The 21,682-nt window shown below is 41.1% G+C and overlaps 1 protein-coding gene and 1 long non-coding RNA gene across 2 annotated transcripts in view; one reads left to right on the top strand and one right to left on the bottom strand.

Annotated features, from left to right (window-relative positions):
- Positions 1–21,005, bottom strand: part of cep152 (centrosomal protein 152) — a 29,227-nt gene extending 8,222 nt beyond the window's left edge. The window contains exons 1-15 of the mRNA XM_059546633.1: positions 20,719–21,005; positions 20,383–20,478; positions 17,535–17,644; positions 17,393–17,453; positions 16,900–17,235; positions 16,660–16,822; positions 16,186–16,326; positions 12,990–13,129; positions 12,645–12,845; positions 12,417–12,564; positions 5,372–5,463; positions 4,924–5,081; positions 4,624–4,837; positions 4,438–4,551; positions 346–476 (exon numbers count right to left, since the gene is read on the bottom strand). Coding sequence (XP_059402616.1) covers positions 346–476; positions 4,438–4,551; positions 4,624–4,837; positions 4,924–5,081; positions 5,372–5,463; positions 12,417–12,564; positions 12,645–12,845; positions 12,990–13,129; positions 16,186–16,326; positions 16,660–16,822; positions 16,900–17,235; positions 17,393–17,453; positions 17,535–17,644; positions 20,383–20,469 — 2,096 coding nt within the window. The 5' untranslated portion in view covers positions 20,470–20,478; positions 20,719–21,005. The remainder of the gene's footprint in view (positions 1–345; positions 477–4,437; positions 4,552–4,623; positions 4,838–4,923; positions 5,082–5,371; positions 5,464–12,416; positions 12,565–12,644; positions 12,846–12,989; positions 13,130–16,185; positions 16,327–16,659; positions 16,823–16,899; positions 17,236–17,392; positions 17,454–17,534; positions 17,645–20,382; positions 20,479–20,718) is intronic.
- LOC132133714 (uncharacterized) lies at positions 29–5,559 on the top strand. Its single transcript, XR_009429215.1, has 2 exons — positions 29–809; positions 4,206–5,559. It is a non-coding gene; the product is annotated as an uncharacterized LOC132133714 (long non-coding RNA).
- Positions 21,006–21,682: the final 677 nt, after the last annotated feature.

Genomic DNA, 21,682 nt, shown 5'->3' with positions numbered 1-21,682 from the left:
CCGCTATGCGTAAGCTGTCCGCCATATTGGATTGGTCAATTAAAAGGTCCTATAGTTTAAAAACCTGTAATACTGAGTTAACATACATTAAAGACACAAACACATCAGTGAAAGATTATCCAATTTCTTCAGGAATTTAACATTTCAGCAGTTTTTACAACCAGAGGCTGTGCAATGTTGTGCAATCTTGATTTGTATTGTGAGTGACGACACATCGACTTTTCCAAGTGTCTGGAGAGGTCGAATGTGACATTAACCCATACATATCAATGATTTTACTTATGGACCACCACAGAAGCTGCACCAAAGTGGAATTAACTTTAGCAAAATGCATGAAGATGTGACCTCTCTGCTGCTTCCTGTTTCTCCTGGTCCAGCTCCTGGATCATCTCTCTCATCTTGGTGCAGAGCTCAGAGTTGGCAGCCTTCACCTTCTCTTCACTCTGCTTCAGCTCCTGATTCCTCTTCTCCAGAGCCTGCCGTTCACATTAGGGATGCTCAACTAGTATCCAACAACTAGCTAACTCAATAGTAACTTCTTACTAGCAATTAGATCCAAGCCAGTGTTATTTTAGTATTATATACTATTATAGAATTAGCTTTTGTTTTTCATTTTATTATGTGCTTATGTCATTTTTATTAGTTGCTTATTTATAGTTTATTTGTAACTTTTTAAACTTCAGGTTTAGTTTTAATATTACTTCAACTTAAAAATGCTGTTTTGAAAACTAACTGAAATCAAACAAGTTTGTCTCCTAATATTTTTGTTTTGTTTTATTTAAGCTTGAAAACTAACTGAAATCAAACAAGTTTGTCGGTCCGTGTATATTTTGGTCATTTGATTTTATATTTAAAAATAAATAAAGATAAATGAGAAACGGTTTGATTTTCGTTTTTTCGTTTTGTTTAAGAAACGGAAAACGAAAATGTAGCTGGATTTTTCGTATTTTTGTTTGTGGGTAAAAAATGAGATTATGCTTTAATATTTGTTTGAATGTGTGGGCGGCGCTGAAACGCCCCTTTCATCCTTCTGTACTGCACCGACAAGCGGCAACGAGAGCTCAGTTCATCTTCAACAGCAGAGAAGCGGCAGACAGCAGAGCTTATTAATCCTGCCGATTCTTTGCTAGTGTATTGTTTAATAATAATTATAATAATAATAATAAAGACTGTATAAAAGGCTTTATCTTATCATTCGTTCTTTTGGATAGATGAATTCACACGCTTCCTTACAAACAGGTGCCTAGTCATTATTATTATCATCATCATTATTATAATTATTATTTACTCTTAGTTACTGCATTTCTGAGCTTTTTACTTCTAACAGTTTATAAATGTACACATTTCTATCATATGGTTATTTTCTATACACAATGTTGTAGCAAAAGTAATAAAGAGTACTTATTAATGAACATATGATTATGATGGGTTTAATTTCCTTGATTTCTCTTCTTTGAACAACACTTTCAAAATTAATTGGATTAGACAGTGTATGTCTTATCCAAACTCAATATGTATTTTTATCCCCAATGAGTACTTTTCCAAATTAGGTGGTCTCCCTTTCCTATTGATCTGTATTTATAATATTGCTAGAATCCCTTAAAATTTAACCAAATTTCTTAAACAGGTATTACTTGCATGGTCATTCATTTTTAAGCACCCCTCAGCGGTACTTCATTTGCACACACACAACAGTGAACACGCTCTCGGAGCAGTGGGCAGCCATTTATCCTGCAGCACCCGGGGAGCAGTTGGGGTTCGGTGGCTTGCTCAAGGGCACCTCAGTCGTGGTATTGCCAGCCCGAGACTCGAACCCACAACCCTAGGGCTAGGAGTCACACTCTCTAACAACTAGGCCACGACTTAGTCCAGTATCCTTCATCGTGTAACTATAAGATTAGATCGCTTTTTCAAAAGGAGCGTGTAACGACTCCATATGTGGTGTCTTATTGGAGGAATGTGGTTGATCATATTGATGGGAAAAAAGTATGGACTCTGTCTTTGGAATATATAATAACTAACAAGGTTAGAGAAATCTCATTCAAATTGTTACACAGATGTTACCCAGCTAAAGTGTTTTTGAAAAGGTTTAAATCAGACATAGATACAAGCTGTTGTTTTTGTGGTGACCCTAATGAAACCGATTACTTTTTTCGGACCGATTTGATTTCGATTATCTCCCCATTAATTGACTACTAACAATTTATACATGTTGATTTACATATCTGAATGAAAAAAACATGAATTCCTTAACATATATGTTTATTGCTCTTAAAATTACAAAATAAAAGACTGGCTAAGAATGCATTACTTTGCACTTGTATAGAGATAGCATTCAATAAAACCTTGAAGCCTTGAAAACACACAGCTTACTGAAACAAGCTTACTGAACACATAGGGCCTAGCTTACTGAAAAAAAGTTCTTCTTTTAGATGAAAATAACAACAACCTGATGTCAAGCATTCTATAAAAAAGGTCACCCAAAATACTTGTTTAGAGCAATTGAAAGAATACAGTAACCAATGTAAACTTGAGGGCTTTAAGCTATACAGAGAGTGCTTTTCCAAAAAAAATGTAAAAAAAAATAATAATTAACAGTGGGAGCCAGCAGCCTGTCATGGAGAAAAAAAAATCTCTGAATGCTCCACGTGAAACTTTGGCGTTCCGCCCTTTTTCTATCGTGTCTAATGATTTTGGTTAATATGCACAAGGGAGAGAGAGAGAGAGAGAGAGAGAGAGAGACAGCGAGAGACAGCGAGAGAGAGAGAGAGAGAGAGAGAGAGAGAGAGAGAGAGAGAGCAAGACAGCGCTCGTGTAGTTTGAAGACTGAGTGCGCGTGAAACTTTGGTGTTTTGCCCTTTTTCTATCGTGTTTAATGATTTTGATTAATATGCACGAGGGAGAGAGAGAGCAAGAAGCGCTCGTGTTGTTTGAAGACTGTGAGTGCGTGCGCAGCCGGGGCTCTCTCTCGTACGCGCCCTGTCACTGTCACTCACCGATCAAATAAGGCTTTGACAGCAGCCAAAAAAAAGATCAATGCAGAAAAACCCCTGGATTGGTTATATAACTTTGGACAGAATGTTGATCAGGCCATCGCGTATATTCAGCGCACATAAGGTAAACATTTTGCAAACGTTTTTTAGAGAAATAAAAACAGGTCGACGAATCGATGCGCATATTTTGCGTCGACGTATTTTTTGCGTCGACGTCATCGATGACCTCGACACGTTGTCCCAGCCCTATACATATCGTTTGTGATTGTCCTCACGAACAGCTATTTTGGAATGAATTCTCTAATGTTATCTATCGCAGTGTGCTACAGGTTTCTCTCTGCTTTTTAAGGATGTACTGTTTGGCTTCTTTAATATTCAAAGAGACAAAATTAATGTATATTTCATTATTAACCTATTATGACTTCTTGCAAAATGTCATATTCACCGCAGTAAATTCACTCATCAAAATCCTTTATATATTGTTTTTTTAAAAAAAAAGAGGTTCAACAGTATATCCAAACTATTTAATCTGGCAAAAATCTTAAAGCTGTTAATAATGTTTAATCTTTTCAATGCTATTTAATCTTTTTAATTTATTTTGTTAAAGCTTTCGTTTAGTTTTATTTATTTTTATGTTTACATACGTCTGTAAATGGTGCTTTGAATGTAATGCCACTCAATATTGACATTATCTGTACTTTTACCTTTGGTACCTTGGCATTAATAAAAAAAAAAAAAAAAAAAAGAACTAATCAATTCTCTTTTCGGCTCCAACTGCATTGACAGAAACAGGTGAACTAGACCAAATCCAGTACAGAAACTATAGAATTTTGCGCGTGCGCGACTGAACGAATCACTCCCAGAGACGACTCGTTCTTCCCGAGTCACATTAAAGTTTCTTTTAAAATGACCGAATCGTTCAAGAACGACCGTCACTAACTGGCATCAGACGAAAACACCAAAGTGAAACACACACGCTTGTTATCCGTTTATTTTTTATATTAGCACAAATTTGAAAATCGTAAAACGAAGCTTTATCCGTTTTTTCATTTTGGTTTTGGAAACAGATAAAAAAAAAAAAAACAAGTAGTTTTTTTTATTATTCCATTTTTGGTTTCAATTAGAAAAACGAAAGAACGAATGATACACAGATTTTTGTCATCTAATATTTTTGTTTTATTTAAGCTTGAAAACTAACTGAAATCAAACAAGTTTGTCATCTAATATTTTTGTTTTGTTTTATTTAAGCTTTATTTCAATTAACATGACACTGGTCTTTTACATTTAGAGATTTTTTATTATTATCTTTTTTTATCTATCTATTATTTCAGCTTTATTCCATTTAATGAAAATGATTTTGAATAGTTAAATTTTTAGTTAACAAAACCAGCACTAATCCAGACACGACAGTCGTCTGACTCTGTGATTGTGCAGTCACACTGACCTCCACTCTCTCCTGCAGCACCTGCCGCTCCTCCTGTAGTCTGACGAGGTCTTTGTGAGGGGCGGCAGTCATGGGGGATGTTTCCAGGTGTTTCTCCAAGCTGCTCTCCCTCACCTGTAGTAAACGCACAAGGTGTAAGTCTAACATCTACTACAGCAGAGAGCACTGATTTGCTGTAGGTCAGACCTTCGAGTCCTGTATGGTTCGCTCAGCCTGCTCTATCTGCGTCTGCAGCTGCTCTGTTCTGCTCTGAGAGCGTCGCAGCTCCTCCTGCAGCTCAGAGATCTTCAGACGCTTGGTCTTCAGGTGACTCAGGCAGCGCTGCAACTCGCTCTTCAGCTCTCGCACCACGTCCTCCTTCAGCAGGGTCGAGTCTCCTGCTTCTGCAATATGAGGTGTGCTGGAAAACAAAGTAATTATGACATTATGAGAAGCTTGACATTATAGCAATGCAGTTTGGACTGTTACTGTACAATAGAACATTACCTGTGGATTCGTCCATTTCTCCACTTGGACTTCTTGATGCCCAGATCCACGCAGGACTCAGACAGCTGGTTCTCCCAGTCTCCGTTGGATTGCAGGGCTCCATGTTTAATAGCAGACTCATACAGATTTATCTGCTCCTTCAGTTCAGTCATCTCTTCCTGTTGAGACACGAAACATGTATGCTCTGTTTGTAGCCTGATTATGGACAGCTTTAATAAGATTATATAATTTTTTTTAATATAATGTTTTTGTATATTTTGTTGAAGTTATATATATGAATTTCTTTTGATGATATTCAAATGTTTTTGCTATATGTTTTGAGATGTTGTTCTGTATCTTCGTGACATTAGATATATTAAGGTAATACATGACATGTTTTAATAAGCGCAGATGTTGCTCGGTAACACATGGCACTGAGGAAGGGTTAAACATTAGTGGACTGACTGACCTGCAGGGCTTTGTTGATGTCTTCACTGATAACGCGGGCAGACTGAGCCTGCTGGAGCTTCATCTGTAACTGACTCATCTCTTGAACAGAGCCTGCAGAGAATAAAAGAAGCTTTGATAAAGATGATACAGGCATGAGGGAGACAAATCTTCAATTCATGTATTAAAGGGGACATTGAAAACATTAAATACGTTGACTTTCAGAGGGGGTGTAAGAAAATATCGATACACGTGAGTATCGCGATATTTTGTTTGGCGATACTGTATTGATTCTCAAAAAACGTAATATCGATATTAAAAAATAAATAAATTAAATCATACAAGAGTCAAGGCGGTTGTTTCGATTTACGTTTATTCCCCGACCACCAGATGGCAGTCTAAATCTCTGAACAAATCCTGAGTAACAGGAAATACTAGTATTAGAGCATGCCACTATTATGGAGGGTGAAAGAATTGTCCCAGTTCATGTTTCGGTGTACAATGCTGAAGTTTGCCATCATTTGGGCTTTTGTGGTAACGTCCACTGCAGGCAGGACTGTCCCGCCTAGGTTCTGCCGCTTGCCGCGATCCGTGTGATGCAGCTACAGGCAGGAGGGATGCCCCGCGGCTGCAGATTTCTCTCATTTTGGGGGTGTTTTGTGCAGTTGTTGCGGTGCACGCATCGCGATTTCGGCGATTCCACGCGGATAATGAATACAAACTGAAAAACCTGTGAAATCCAAGTGGAAAGTATTCTATATTTTTTATAAATTTGTTTTACAATTGTTTTGGTTTCTTTAGGAATCCTGTTAGCACTTTATTTTTCATTGATATTAAGCAGATGTGATTCATTTTGTTAACTTGGATCAAAATGTTTTTACATAGTATGTCACAATTGTAAACTTAAACTGTGAACCTTTAAAGCTGTCACGGTTCGCGAATGCACCGTCTCCAGCTATAGTCATGTTATGTCATGTTGATTGGTTCTTGTGGGTGTTGCCACTGATCGCCTGATCAGCGGCAGGTGCATCTCATTCCACCGCCTATTTAACGCCCTGTCTTTCGTCTCCTGTTTGTCAGATCGTTGTTTGAGGTCCTCGTGTCGATGTCTGTTCGTGCTCCTGTGTTCCTGTCTTGGCTCTGTGTCCTGCTTCAGTCTTCATCGGATATTCACAGTCATTCACGGATTATCACCGCCGATCACCGATCTACCATCACCGCCATCGCTACCAACGCACTCCAACCACCTACCCACCTGTCTGTGCTGCCATCGTGGTTCCTGCGTCACTCACCAGCATTCATCCATCATACTTCTGTCAATAAACTACCTTTACTTGCATCTGCCTCCTGTCCTCCATTGTTAGCGTCACAGAACGATCTGACCAACATGGAGGCAGCGAGTAATCAACCCTCCTCTCTCGAAGCTTTCCTCAGCGCCAGTGTTCGGAGGATGGACTCCCAGGAGCGGACTCTTAACGACACTGGTCGCGCGGTTCAGGCTTTAGTGACGCAGGTGTCCGAGCTCACCCAACAGTTCCAGCTATTACGAGCTCCCACTGCGCCACTCACACCGCCTGTTCCACCAGCACCATCGGAGGCCCCCTCCCAGCCGGAACCACGCCTCCCGATTCCGGAGGCTTACTCAGGTGAACCCGATTATTGTAGAGCTTTCCTTAACCGTTGTGATATGCATTTTGCCCTCCAGCCTGGAACGTTCGCCACTGAGAGGGCCAAGGTGGCGTTCGTCCTGACCCTGCTCTCTGGGAGGGCGGCATTGTGGGGAACAGCGGTGTGGGAGAACCAGGACCCATGCTGCGCCTCGTTCCAAGCCCTCTCCGGCGAGATGAGACGGGTCTTTGATCGGGCCGCCGCAGGACGGGAGGCGGCCAGGAGGCTGGCGGAGTTGCGCCAGCACGAGAGATCCGTCTCGGACTACTCCATTGAGTTCCGGACCCTGGCGGCGGAGTGCCATTGGAACGAGGAGGCGCAGTGGGACATGTTCCTGCATGGGCTGGCTGACCGCGTCCAGAGGGAGATCTACGCCCTGGACCTTCCTCTGTCGTTCAATGGACTCATTGAGCTGGCCCTTCGGGTCGACGCACGTCTGGCACGGATGGAGAGGAGGGGGCTACTCAACACCCCATCCAGGGGACCGGCAGACGTGCGGTTCAGCGGCGGGGACGTGGCCAGCCCCGTCTACGATCACGAGCCCATGCAGGTAGGGCAAACTCGGCTTTCCCGGGAGGAGAAGGAGAGGCAGAGGTCCCTGGGCCTTTGCCTTTACTGCGGGGGAGCCGGACATCAAGCCCACGCCTGTCCGGTAAAAGGCCAGGCCCGGTAGTACGTATGAGGCTACTATCGGGTGGGATCTCCGCCGAGAAGACCTCATCATCATCATCATCATCACCATCATCTTCTACGCTCCTCCCGGTATGGCTGCGGTGGTCAGCACAGACACATCACTGTCAGGCACTACTGGATTCCGGGGCAGAAGGTAACTTCATGGACAGCACATTAGCCCACAAGCTCCACATCCCCCTCAGACCTCTTCCGCACCACATCACGGTTCACGCCCTCACTGGTCAGCAACTTCCCACCATATCATACATCACTGAAGACATTACACTCATCACCTCTGGCAATCACTCCGAAACCATCTCTTTTCACATCCTTGACTCTCCCCTGGCACCCATTGTCCTCGGACACCCTTGGCTCCTCCTCCACAACCCTAGCATTGACTGGCTCTCTAACTCCGTTTTGTCTTGGTGTAAAAGGTGTCATGAGTCTTGTCTAGTGTCTACCTGTCCGTCTGTGTCTGTGTCTGTGTTGCAGGAGGAGGCGGTGGATTTGTCTAACGTGCCCGCTGAGTACCTCCATCTGAAGGAAGTGTTCAGTAAGTCTCGGGCTGCTTCTCTTCCTCCGCATCGTCCTTACGACTGTGCCATAGATTTACTATCAGGTAAGTCTCCGCCTAAGGGCAAACTCTATTCACTTTCTGTTCCAGAGAGGGAGGCTATGGAGAAATATATTTCTGATTCTCTAGCTTCCAAATTCATCCGCCCTTCCTCTTCTCCTGCGGGGGCGGGGTTCTTTTTTGTGGGAAAGAAGGACGGATCTCTGCGACCTTGTATTGATTACCGGGGACTGAACAACATCACGGTAAAGAATACTTATCCTTTGCCGTTGATGTCTTCGGCCTTTGAGAGGTTGCAGGGAGCGTCAATTTTCACAAAACTGGACTTACGCAATGCGTATCATTTGGTTCGGATCAGGGAGGGGGATGAATGGAAGACCGCTTTTAACACCCCCAGAGGGCACTTTGAATACTTGGTTATGCCCTTTGGGCTCTCCAACTCCCCAGCGGTCTTCCAGGCACTCGTCAACGACGTGCTGCGAGATATGATCGATCAGTTCATTTATGTCTACCTGGACGACATATTGATTTTTTCCTCTTCTCTCCAGGAACATGTGCAGCACGTCCAACGAGTGCTTCAGAGGTTGCTAGAGAATGGGCTTTTTGTCAAGGCGGAGAGATGCGAATTTCATGCACAGTCAATTCCATTTTTGGGGTATATCGTGTCGACTGAGGGAATACGCATGGATCCCGAGAAGGTTAAGGCTGTGGTAGAATGGCCAAGCCCAGATTCCTGTAAGGCCCTACAGAGGTTTCTGGGGTTCGCTAACTTCTACCGGCGTTTTATTCGCAACTTCAGCCAACTAGCCGCACCTCTGACCGCCTTGACCTCCGCCAGAACTGCGTTCAGGTGGTCGGACACAGCTCAGGCTGTGTTCGCTAAACTGAAGAGCCGTTTCATTTCAGCCCCTATTCTGATTACCCCTGACCCTACACGTCAGTTCGTGGTGGAGGTCGACGCATCAGAGGTGGGGGTAGGAGCAGTGTTATCGCAACGTTCTCCCTTAGACGACAAGGTCCACCCTTGCGCGTATTTCTCATATCGTTTATCTCCGGCAGAACGAAATTACGATATTGGTAACCGAGAATTGTTGGCAGTCAAGATGGCATTGGAGGAATGGCGTCACTGGTTAGAGGGATCGGGGGTTCCCTTTATAGTATGGACTGACCACAAGAATTTAGAGTACATTAGCACCGCCAAGAGGTTGAACTCCAGGCAGGCTCGGTGGGCACTTTTTTTCGGACGTTTTGACTTTACTATCTCGTACCGCCCGGGTTCCAAGAATATCAAACCCGATTCTTTGTCGCGTATTTTTGACCATTCCGAACGCCCGTCCACTCCCGAGTGTATTTTTCCTGAGACATTAGTGGTCTCCACTCTCACATGGGAGATCGAATCGAAGGTCAGAACGGCCTTAGAAGGGGTAACGCCTCCGCCCGGGTGTCCACCGAACCGTTTATTTGTGCCGGAGGGATTAAGGTCCAACGTTATCCAGTGGGGACATTGCTCGAATGTAGCTTGCCATCCAGGGGTTAACCGTACTAGATTTTTAGTCAAGCAACGATTCTGGTGGCCACTTATGGCTCGCGACATTCACAGTTTTGTTTTGGCTTGCTCGGTTTGTGCCACTGGTAAGACTTCCAATCGGCCCCCTGATGGGTTACTCCAACCGCTGCCGGTTCCTTCGAGACCCTGGTCCCACATCGCTCTAGATTTTATTACCGCCCTCCCGCCCTCCCAGGGCAACACGGTAGTTTTAACCGTGGTGGACCGGTTCTCGAAGGCAGCCCACTTTATTCCCTTGCCCAAATTACCTTCAGCCAAGGAGACAGCGTTGACTGTCGTAGACCACATCTTTCGTTTACATGGCCTCCCGATAGATGTGGTTTCCGACAGAGGACCCCAATTTGTGGCTAAATTTTGGCAAGAATTCTGTAGACTACTGGGAGCGACTGTAAGTCTGTCCTCAGGGTTTCACCCCCCAGAGCAATGGTCAAACCGAGAGAGCCAACCAAGATTTGGAAAGGGTGTTGCGATGTTTGGTCTCCAAGAATCCTTCCTCCTGGAGCCAACAATTGTCTATGGTGGAGTACGCCCACAATACCTTACCAGTATCAGCTACGGGCCTATCTCCTTTTGAGTGTAGTGTAGGTTACCAGCCACCTATTTTTCCTAGTATGGAATCCGAAGTTGCGGTCCCCTCCGCTCACGCCTTCGTCCAGAGGTGCCACCGCACTTGGACCAGAGCCCGTGAGACTCTACTCCAAGTGGGGGCGCGCACCAAGGCCAAGGCCGATCGCCACCGGTCTAGGCCTCCCGTATACGTCGTGGGTCAAAAGGTGTGGCTTTCAACCAAAAATATTCCTCTCCGGTCCGTATCTAATAAGTTGGCTCCCAAATTTATTGGCCCGTTTACTGTCACCAAGATCATTAGTCCGGTGGCAGTCCGCCTTAAACTCCCTCCTACGTACAGGAGAATTCATCCCGCTTTTCATGTGTCCAAAATCAAGCCCGTATTTCATTCTCCCATTAATCCGCCTACCCCGGTCCCTCCCCCGCCGCGTCTCGTAGATGGGGAGACCACCTATTTGGTAAATCGTATTCTGGACTCTAGAAGGAGGGGACGCGGATTTCAGTACTTGGTGGACTGGGAGGGTTACGGTCCGGAGGAGAGAAGTTGGGTACCTGCTAGGGACATCCTATGCACCGTCTCCAGCTATAGTCATGTTATGTCATGTTGATTGGTTCTTGTGGGTGTTGCCACTGATCGCCTGATCAGCGGCAGGTGCATCTCATTCCACCGCCTATTTAACGCCCTGTCTTTCGTCTCCTGTTTGTCAGATCGTTGTTTGAGGTCCTCGTGCCGATGTCTGTTCGTGCTCCTGTGTTCCTGTCTTTGCTCTGTGTCCTGCTTCAGTCTTCATCGGATATTCACAGTCATTCACGGATTATCACCGCCGATCACCGATCTACCATCACCGCCATCGCTACCAACGCACTCCAACCACCTACCCACCTGTCTGTGCTGCCATCGTGGTTCCTGCGTCACTCACCAGCATTCATCCATCATACTTCTGTCAATAAACTACCTTTACTTGCATCTGCCTCCTGTCCTCCATTGTTAGCGTCACAAAAGCAGGGTCTAAAAATATATATGGTCTTTTTTATAAAATACATTTTATGCGTATTATACATTTAACTAAAAGATCCTGCAAGCACTTAAATTTTTCCCCTTTACTCATGCTGCACAAAAAGTTTTTTAATAATGTCGAATGTAACAGAGACTGATTTATTGCAAATGCAGATCCCACTGTGTTCTGGTTAAACTATTTTTATTTAGTTAGTTATTGCTAAGGTTTGCATATGGTGGTGTGTTCTTAATGACAGCTTTCCTTACAATATATACTATTCCTAAAATAAGAAATATCCCAATATATCGCCTTACTTACAGAATCGCAACATATCGTATCACAACCCCTGTATCGTGATAGCTGTATACACAGAAATTTAGTATCGTATAGGTGTTTTGTCCAGACGGATCGAGTTTTGATATGAGTTCCCGATGTAATAATCAAGGAAGTTTGGGGGCCGTAGGCGCAGTTATATTAACGCAGCGCCTGAAAATAATAATCACTGCGTCTGCTGCTCCTTGATTACTGATCAGCAAAGTTCCTTGATTATTATGTCGGAATGAATATATAGTGCCTAGCCATATCGGCCTAGAAAACTGCAACTTTTCATTTTCCGTCGGTCTTAGTACGCGGTGTAACTACAGAAGAGTTTAAAATACAGAAAATCTTTGGTCATGTTTGAGCGAGATGCTAACGTTCTAATCAGATTCAGTGATCTATGCTATGCTAAGCTAAAAGAGCTACCGTCAGACCCGGAGATCGGCTGAATGGATTAAAAAATGGTAAAACTCAACTCTTTAACTCTAGTGAAGATGGAAAATAAACTTATTTTCAAATATAATGCCCTGTTCCTTTACGTGAATGTGAAGGCCCCAAATTCTGTGTACTTGAGTCACTGTGGTTCAGCTGAAATGCCTAAACTGTTTTAACTGCAAGAGAAAAGGGTTATTGGCCCATACGATTACCCATGAGGCTTGAGGAATCACAAGAGTAAAACTGAAGCACATGGGATGCCACATACCAGTGTGGAGCAGATTAGCACACTGCTGCTGGCTCTCCTCCAGGCGCTGTGTGAGGGTGTTGATGACAGCGGCTCGGTCCACCTGATCCTCTTCTCGCTGACGCTCCAGCTGTCGAACCTGATCCAGCAGCCGCTGGCCCACCTCCGCCTGACAAACACACCCAGTGAAACCACAGGCCTGTACTGCCCTCTGTTGTGAGGGGTTAATCATATCTACATGTTTCTGACCTGCTCGTTCAGACTCTGTGATTGTGCGTCTAGTTTCTGCTGAAGGGTGAGCAGTTTGGCTTCATACTGCTCCCTGATGGCGACCATGTCTCTATCGTGCCGCTCACGTGCTCGTGTCAGAGTGTCTGAGCGGCACAGATCCATCATCTGCAGCTTCATGCTGTCCATCGCCGCCTCAGCCACACGCTGCTGCTTTAGGCTCTGTGTACGCACACATTTCCTCTCTTATAAAGGACTGCAGAGAGTATCACCACCATACACTATTTTAACAAGCCCCAATAAATGAGTTGACATGGACTTGCTGTGTGACGAATGTTGAGCATGAGGTATTCATGAGCTCATTACCTCTTGCTCTCTGTCTGTGAGAGACTGAATCTGTTTCTCCAGAGATCTGATTCTGCCCTGCAGCTGCGCTTCTCTTTCTTTCGCCTCCTCCACGAGTGCACTGGACTCCTTCAGTGATGTGCTCAGTCCGTCTTTCTCATCTAAATAAAAAAAAGCAACACATTTTGTGGCTTAAATCCTTATTAAAACTGATGAGATCAACACTTAAAAAAAAACACATTCCAGGTCACTTTTGACCCAGAGGAGTGCATTCAAATGTCTGAAAAATACAATAGTTTTTAGTATGGGAATCAAACTTTGCTAAATGTGTTAAGACTATCAAAATACACTTATTTTCATTTTTTTCCCTTAAGAAATATAATTAATCTTGATTGGATTTGATCTCTCAGATACATACTTTTGTTAATATATATTTGGCCTATTTCCTGGATCTCTCACACACGTTTAGGGCTGAATATTGTTTAAAAACATGAATATGCATGCACACAGACAACAATACTAAACAATATCAAATGAACTACTGCCTAAAGGGGTGCAGAGCAAAAGTTGAAGGACCAAATAGCCTAAATTTAAAAAAGGAAAGAAGTGTTTAAAAAAAGAGAAGCCCAGATTTTGCAGACCACTGCAGCACGAAAATATTTCAAGTAACACTGATTTTGTTCTGATGTTGTTTTGTTAGAAAAGGAATATGCAGGAGTTAATACTGGTAACCTTCATGAAATACTATCATGTTATACTAGGGATGTCCCGATCAGGTTTTTTTGCCCTTGAGTCCGAGTCATTTGATTTTGAGTATCTACCGATACCGAGTCCCGATCCGATACTTCTATCATACATAAAAAAAGAATAAAGAAGAGCGAAAAAACAGATCCAGGATGTTTAATAAATTACATTTTGAAATATATTCAAATAGAAAACAGCTATTTTAAATAGGCTACTAAAAATATTTCAAAATTTTAATGTTTTGCTGTACTTTGGATCGAATAAATGCAGGCTTGGTGAACAGAAGAGACTTCGTTAAAAAAAAACATTAACAATCTTACTGTTCAAAAACTTATTTCTAGCTTTTAATTGCCTTAGAAATCTATAACTGCTGGACAATAACAAATAATAATGATTTGTTTATATACTACAAACACTGTTTATCACATAATAAGGCTGAATAGTTTCTATACTGTAATAAATGCTATGTCAATTAGCACTGCATTGTTCATATACTTTATTTATCACCTGCTGGAGATGACTAGAATAACAATTTATTGTCATGATCGTATATTAATGTCTTCGTGTTTCCATAAGTTTCTGTTTTCCTGTGAAAACCACAGTTTTCATACAGTGATAGCTGGATGCTTTTGTTCATATTAGGGATTTCCTTATTGACTTTCAGCGTGAGAGCGCGCTCCGGCTTCTACAACCCGAATTCCGGAAAAGTTGGGACGCATTTTACATTTTAATAAAATGAAAACTAAAGGAATTTCAAATCACATGAGCCAATATTTTATTCACAATAGAACATAGATAACGTAGCAAATGTTTAAACTGAGAAATTTTACACTTTTATCCACTTAATTAGCTCATTTAAAATTTAATGCCTGCTACAGGTCTCAAAAAAGTTGGCACGGGGCAACAAATGGCTAAAAAAGCAAGCAGTTTTGAAAAGATTCAGCTGGGAGAACATCTAGTGATTAATTAAGTTAATTGATATCAGGTCTGTAACATGATTAGCTATAAAAGCTTTGTCTTAGAGAAGCAGAGTCTCTCAGAAGTAAAGATGGGCAGAGGCTCTCCAATCTGTGAAAGACTGCGTAAAAAAATTGTGGAAAACTTTAAAAACAATGTTCCTCAACGTCAAATTGCAAAGGCTTTGCAAATCTCATCATCTACAGTGCATAACATCATCAAAAGATTCAGAGAAACTGGAGAAATCTCTGTGCGTAAGGGACAAGGCCGGAGACCTTTATTGGATGCCCGTGGTCTTCGGGCTCTCAGACGACACTGCATCACTCATCGGCATGATTGTGTCAATGACATTACTAAATGGGCCCAGGAATACTTTCAGAAACCACTGTCAGTAAACACAATCCGCCGTGCCATCAGCAGATGCCAACTAAAGCTCTATCATGCAAAAAGGAAGCCATATGTGAACATGGTCCAGAAGCACCATCGTGTCCTGTGGGCCAAGGCTCATTAAAAATGGACTATTTCAAAGTGGAATATTGTTTTATGGTCAGACGAGTCCAAATTTGACATTCTTGTTGGAAATCACGGACGCCGTGTCCTCCGGGCTAAAGAGGAGGGAGACCTTCCAGTATGTTATCAGCGTTCAGTTCAAAAGCCAGCATCTCTGATGGTATAGGGGTGCATAAGTGCATACGGTATGGGCAGCTTGCATGTTTTGGAAGGCTCTGTGAATGCTGAAAGGTATATAAAGGTTTTAGAGCAACATATGCTTCCCTCCAAACAACGTCTATTTCAGGGAAGGCCTTGTTTATTTCAGCAGGACAATGCAAAACCACATACTGCAGCTATAACAACAGCATGGCTTCGTCGTAGAAGAGTCCGGGTGCTAACCTGGCCTGCCTGCAGTCCAGATCTTTCACCTATAGAGAACATTGGGCGCATCATTAAACAAAAAATACGTCAAAGACGACCACGAACTCTTCAGCAGCTGGAAATCTATATAAGGCAAGAATGGGACCAAATTCCAACAGCAAAACTCCAGCAACTCATAGCCTCAATGCCCAGACGTCTTCAAACTGTTTTGAAAAGAAAAGGAGATGCTACACCATGGTAAACATGCCCCGTCCCAACTATTTTGAGACCTGTAGCAGAAATCAAAATTGAAATGAGCTCATTTTGTGCATAAAATTGTAAAGTGTCATAATAACATGCTAATAATATTGTAACATGCAAAACTTTAAAATGTCTGCTAGTTCACTCATTATAAAGAAGTTTTATAGCTGTAATCTTATAACTATGTTATGTCATGACAATCTTACGCTCCCACAGGATCAAAATTAACCCAGAATATGAAAACAGTATGCAGTATCATGAGGGATCAAATAACAGCTGATAAACTAGCAACAGAGAGGTTGATGAGCTTTTTAAAAAACTAAATAATAATAATATTAATAATAAAGAAATTATGATTGGGAAAGAGCTGAATGTAAAGCAGTGATAATCTGGTTAATCTGACCTTTCACAATGGTGAATTGGTGCTCCAGATATCTCATCCTCCTCCTGCAGTCCTCTAGTTTCTGTTCCAGCTCCTCGGTCTGTCTGGATTGAGCTCGGTTTAAAATCTGAAGCTGCGCCAGCTGCTGACCGTCTGCTGTATCTGAACAACATTCATACAACACACCTCAATCTCCTAAAATACTCATAACATAGTCATTACAAATACAATTTTACAAAAAAAACAAAAACAAGTAAAAACTGTTTTCATTAAATGTTTCTTGGGCAGAAAATCTGCATATTAGAATATTTTCTGAGGGATCACGTGACACTGAAGACTGAAGTAGTGCTGTAATAGTTTTTAAAGTTATTACAGTAATTACACTAGTTTTTACTAGTAATTACAAGTTTTTACAATTATAAATGCAGCCTTAGTGAGCAAAAGAGACTTCTTTCAAAAACACTTTTTAGTGGGTGGTGTATAATGCTATCTTACTCTGAGCTGAGTCCAGGAAGTCCCTCTGAATCTGGTCAAAGGGGCCATTCTGACTGGTCACTTGAGGACTGAACATCTTGGGCTGGTTTGAAGGTTGATGTGGGAGGTAACTGGCCTTGTAGGCATCAGTGGGTTTGTTCCTAGCTCCTCCATTATCAAAAACCTTCAACAAATGTGCCAAATGTATAAACATGCATACAGTGTTTAAGAAAAGAAATAAAACTGGCTGCAGTCATTCACCTGAAAGTGGTTTCTGATGTTGTTCTCCTCTCCATGGACTTGTGCCTCATCTCCATGGTACCCTGCCCCATGTTGAAGAGCGTTATGAGGGTACACGTCCTGTTCTGCCCCGTCCCCAGCAGAGAAGTCAGAGCCATGGGACTCATCCGTGCCTGCGGATGAGTGTACATAGTCTACATTCTGGTACTGGTAGTTCTGTCTGTTCTGTGGGTCCCAGCCAGTGGGTAAATGTTCTGTCCCGGTCTGGAGGTGATGAGAGTGACTGCTGCTCAGAGATGTGTGACTCCTATAGCTGTAGTCCTCATGATAAGAGCCTTGATCATACTCCTCATAGTGCTGAAAACACATGTAAGAAAATAAATAAGTTAATACAGTCAGGTGTAACTTGTTTCAGTATATTAATTGCATCAAATTTAATGACCATTTCCATCCCTTCAATGACTCTCATAAGTAATCAGGCAGTTTTTGCTGCATCTCAAACTAATAAACTCACTTCCTCATGGGAAGAGGGTCTTGGATGCTCCCATTGTGGCACATTCCAGGCATGCTGCGGTCTAAAGAAAAAAAAGAAGACATTTCACATTAGGTATGTTTTATTAAATATGTATTTGAGGTCATTTTGAGGTGTTTTGCACCTGTTGTTGTCTTCTGGGTGACTGCAGGTGATGCGGTCGAGCTCAGGTGAGGAGCAGTCGGCGCTGTCATCCAGCATATCATCAGGGAGATCAGTCAGGAGCTTGTGGAGCTAGAACAAACAAACAAACCAATCAATAAACAATTCAGGACCATATTTACCCCACACACAAGCTTCATAACATGGCTGAGAAACTATGTGCACATTTTGGTGTATGTTTTATAGAAAGTGCTAAAAAAAACAACACTTATTTTGATTAAATGCAGACAAGTCTAATGGTAGAGTGCAAGAGAATGGTATATATACACAAACACACATTTTTCTCTTGAAATATATCAACTATTTTTATGTTATGGCCAGTTAAAGCCTACGCTACCTTGTATAAAAAAACTAAGATCACTCTTAGGTTGTGATGCTTCAATTCACTTTAGCATCATCACAGTATGAAATATGGATAACTACTCATTTTATGATGATAGAAACATCCCTATAATGAAGAAGGGATCTGTATAAGTAATTTAAAGTTTAATTCATTAACATTATCTTTTGTGATTCATTTAGGTTAGGGTTAATCTAAAATCCACAATTCAATTTGATATTAGTTTGCTGATACAGACAAAGAAAAAAAAAGACATAAAAGGAAAACCACTAATATTAGACAATATGTTCTGATATAGTGTGCATTTATATATAAAAAAAAAACACACTTACTTTCAGCCAACCACTAATACACAATATCTCTAGTAAGTAAGTGTCTGAAAGGCCATCTCTTGAGGAATGCAATTTTAAACATTATCATCATTTTCCTCAGACGTTGCTCAATACAATACTACAATATTGAGTTAAAATGTCAAACACACTGAAACTATTAGAAACAAAACAAGTGCAAGTCCCTTAGCAACAAACACAGAAAAACACACCCGCCCGGTTACAGACATGCTGAACTCTCACACAATCACCAACACATGGCCCTGAGGCGTCTTAAAGGAGCCTGAGCCCTCCTAACCTCCAGCAGCTTCACGATCTCTCACTTCATGATTAAACACCGCTCGTGTCTCCGTATCGGAGAACAGACGGTCACACTCACCCTCCATAACTCCCGCTGGATCACCCGCACATCCTGATACGTTCCCTCAGAAATTAACCTTTCCCGCATTTACACTCCTAAGACAGCTTCTGCAGGAGCTCTTGGGCTCAGTGACATACTGAGACACTTTTGTGTGCAATGCTGGATTTCAACAGCATGAGTCATATGAATAACTCCAGAAAAGAAACTAAGAAATCCTCATCTGTCCAGGCTGAGGTCAGCCCATTGTGGTGGTCAGACTCAGAACATACGTTTCTGTTAACTGGAGCAGAAACATTCCTCCTCTGATGGACAAAAAAGACAAACAGCCTGTGAAAATGACGGCGCATGTGACGATGCACATCAGAATCAATGCTCACCATTCACCTCATACTATTAGATTCTGATTCTAATCCACATGGAGAAGTGAAATTGCATAGAATTTATCCCTCCATTCAGAGCAGACGTTTGCTCTGAGATGAACTCGTGTGAAGCTTCAGTAAAGAGCTGTGAGGAAACCAGCTATATGAGACAGCAAACACACCTGACTGCATCGATCATGCACCAATGACAGCAAGTGTTCATTCATGCAGCCGATAGCTGTAAGGTGAGTCAGAACACACGTTTCTGATTGGAGAAGCTCTGCCCTTTAAAAACAAACACCGTTGATGCATGTGACTGGAAACTGAAGAATCTTTAACTACTAATAAGAATAACCAAAAGCCTTATTCAACAAATGTGGACTGAGTAACTGGAGGACATGCACAGTAAAAGTCAGCTAGCTCACGTGGGAACAAAATCAGAAGAAAAAGATTAAATCAAACTCTTGTGTTTCATATACTAGTTTTTAATGGTTACACCGGCATGTTAAGCATTAACTGCAGACCATAACAGAGAACAGCCCTGACAGGAGAAATTGATTAGAATTAGTTTGAAATAATAATGCCACACAAAAATACTGAAATATCTGTTAGCAGCTATATAAATTTAAAACATGAACCAGAACAGACAAAAACTGAAACAGACATACACTGAACATGAGAAGCTCACTACTGAACTGCAGCTGATATTGACATTTTTCAACAGAAATGGGCAGCAACTGAAACATATTCACTTAAAAAGCTTTAATGTGTGTTCATGTATCCAGCAGACATGGAATATAGTGTCATTCTTGTGTATTTATACATTAAATGTAGTTTCAACAAAATAGTATTATTGTTTTCTCTTTATAAAGATATACGTGTATGTAATATAAGTGTTTTGTTTCTAAAAAAAAAAAACTCTTTGGAAACTGGATTAGAATTCGACATGAAAGGGAAACTGTCTTTTCTCCCTATCGTGTTAAATGATAATAATAATTTGACTTTATTTTTTGTTTTTCATTGGGGATTGGATCGTAGTTGTTTGCTAATTGCTGCAATAATTTCATGTGAATGACAGGTTTCTAGAGGAGAGAGGATACAGTCCCACCCTCACACTGGTGCAAACATCATAAGAGAAGAGAACAGACATATGGGTAAATAATCTATAATAAACACTTCAACATTCAGAAACCAACATGAGTTATTATTGTTCATTATGGTTTTTTGTTTTTCTATAATTATATGCAATTTCGACTATTAATTTTAATTAGGAGAAATAACATATGTAAATGAAAACTGTGTGTATAACGTTATATCTATCTATCTATATATATATATATATATATATATATATATACACACACACACACAGTATATCTACAGATGTGGATGTGTTTGTGTGTCAGTAACTGGGCAAACACCTCTTGTTCTCTGGCGTAGTCTTCCTGATCATACTCCTCTTCCTCCTGCTGGGTCTGTAGAGCTGCACTGTCAAAATCAATGGACATCCTGCTGATCTGAGAGGAGAAGTGACACGCTGAGACAGGAAATGGCCAGCAATCACATCCGCTTATACTTCATTTAACCAGTCTTACTGATAAAACACAGTAGTTCGTATGTAACATCATAAACATCGTTAACCCTATAGTTACAGGTAACGTTAATTTCTAAACAACACATAACACATTATAACTCGTTCATTTAGCACTAGTTTATAAGCTTCACTTCGGAAACAAGGCAAGTTTAAATCATCTTACCTTTAAAGCTTTAATAAAGTCGCCACAGTCCTAAAGTACGTTAACAATAATCCCAAATGGAGACACATTACAGTGTCTCGGTGCCTCACAAACTCATGCCGCAACAATATCGACATGAAATGACTGAGTACGAGTAATACACGACCCGCAAATGTTTGTTCGTCCGTCACAGATGGTAAAACTCGATTAATGCGGCCTAAAATCGATATTACAGTAAATATTTTGAAGAAAGTCTGTCCATTGAAACATGGCGCCATAAACAGCGGCAAAAGTCCTGGATTCTGATTGGCTGACGGGAAGAACGACGTCACATGAACGTTACAGCCAATGGTTACGGCCTTATTATGTGTCAACAGAAATTATACCTTTACATTGAACTATATCAAAAACAATGCAATTCTTATTAATAATAATAATTATTTAGTTTATACAATTATATATACGATTTTATGTATGGCTTTTTTATAGTAAATACATTTACATTATATATATGATTGTTAACTGGTTTGGTTATTTGGTTAAGACATGGTACAAGCCATGTAGTGTAACGTTATACATTTAAAAAAAATTATTATTCATTATTGTCCTATATTGTATGCACTTTCAGCTATTAGTTAAATTAGGAGAAATAATGTATGCATATGAAATTTGTAAAATTTTGTGTTTTTGAGCATAAAAAACTAAATTATCACAGATAAAATCATAAACCTTTACAGACATTGGAGCAAAAAAAATTCATGTTAAATTATTTCTATTTAAAAATTATAGACAATTTATAGTAATTATAATAGTTTAGATGTATAATTATATATTTTATTCAATAAATATATTTACATTTAATATTCTTTTACACACACACACACACACACACATAAAAATAAATAAATATATATTAAATTAAATTTATGCATATAGCAGACGCTTTTATCCAAAGTGACTTACAGTGCATTCAGGCTATCAATTT

The sequence above is a fragment of the Carassius carassius genome, chromosome 50, assembly GCF_963082965.1.
Source record: "Carassius carassius chromosome 50, fCarCar2.1, whole genome shotgun sequence".
NCBI lineage: Eukaryota > Metazoa > Chordata > Actinopteri > Cypriniformes > Cyprinidae > Carassius > Carassius carassius.
The sequence above is the reverse complement of the archived record's forward strand: the minus strand, read 5'-3'. Positions and strand labels throughout refer to the sequence as shown.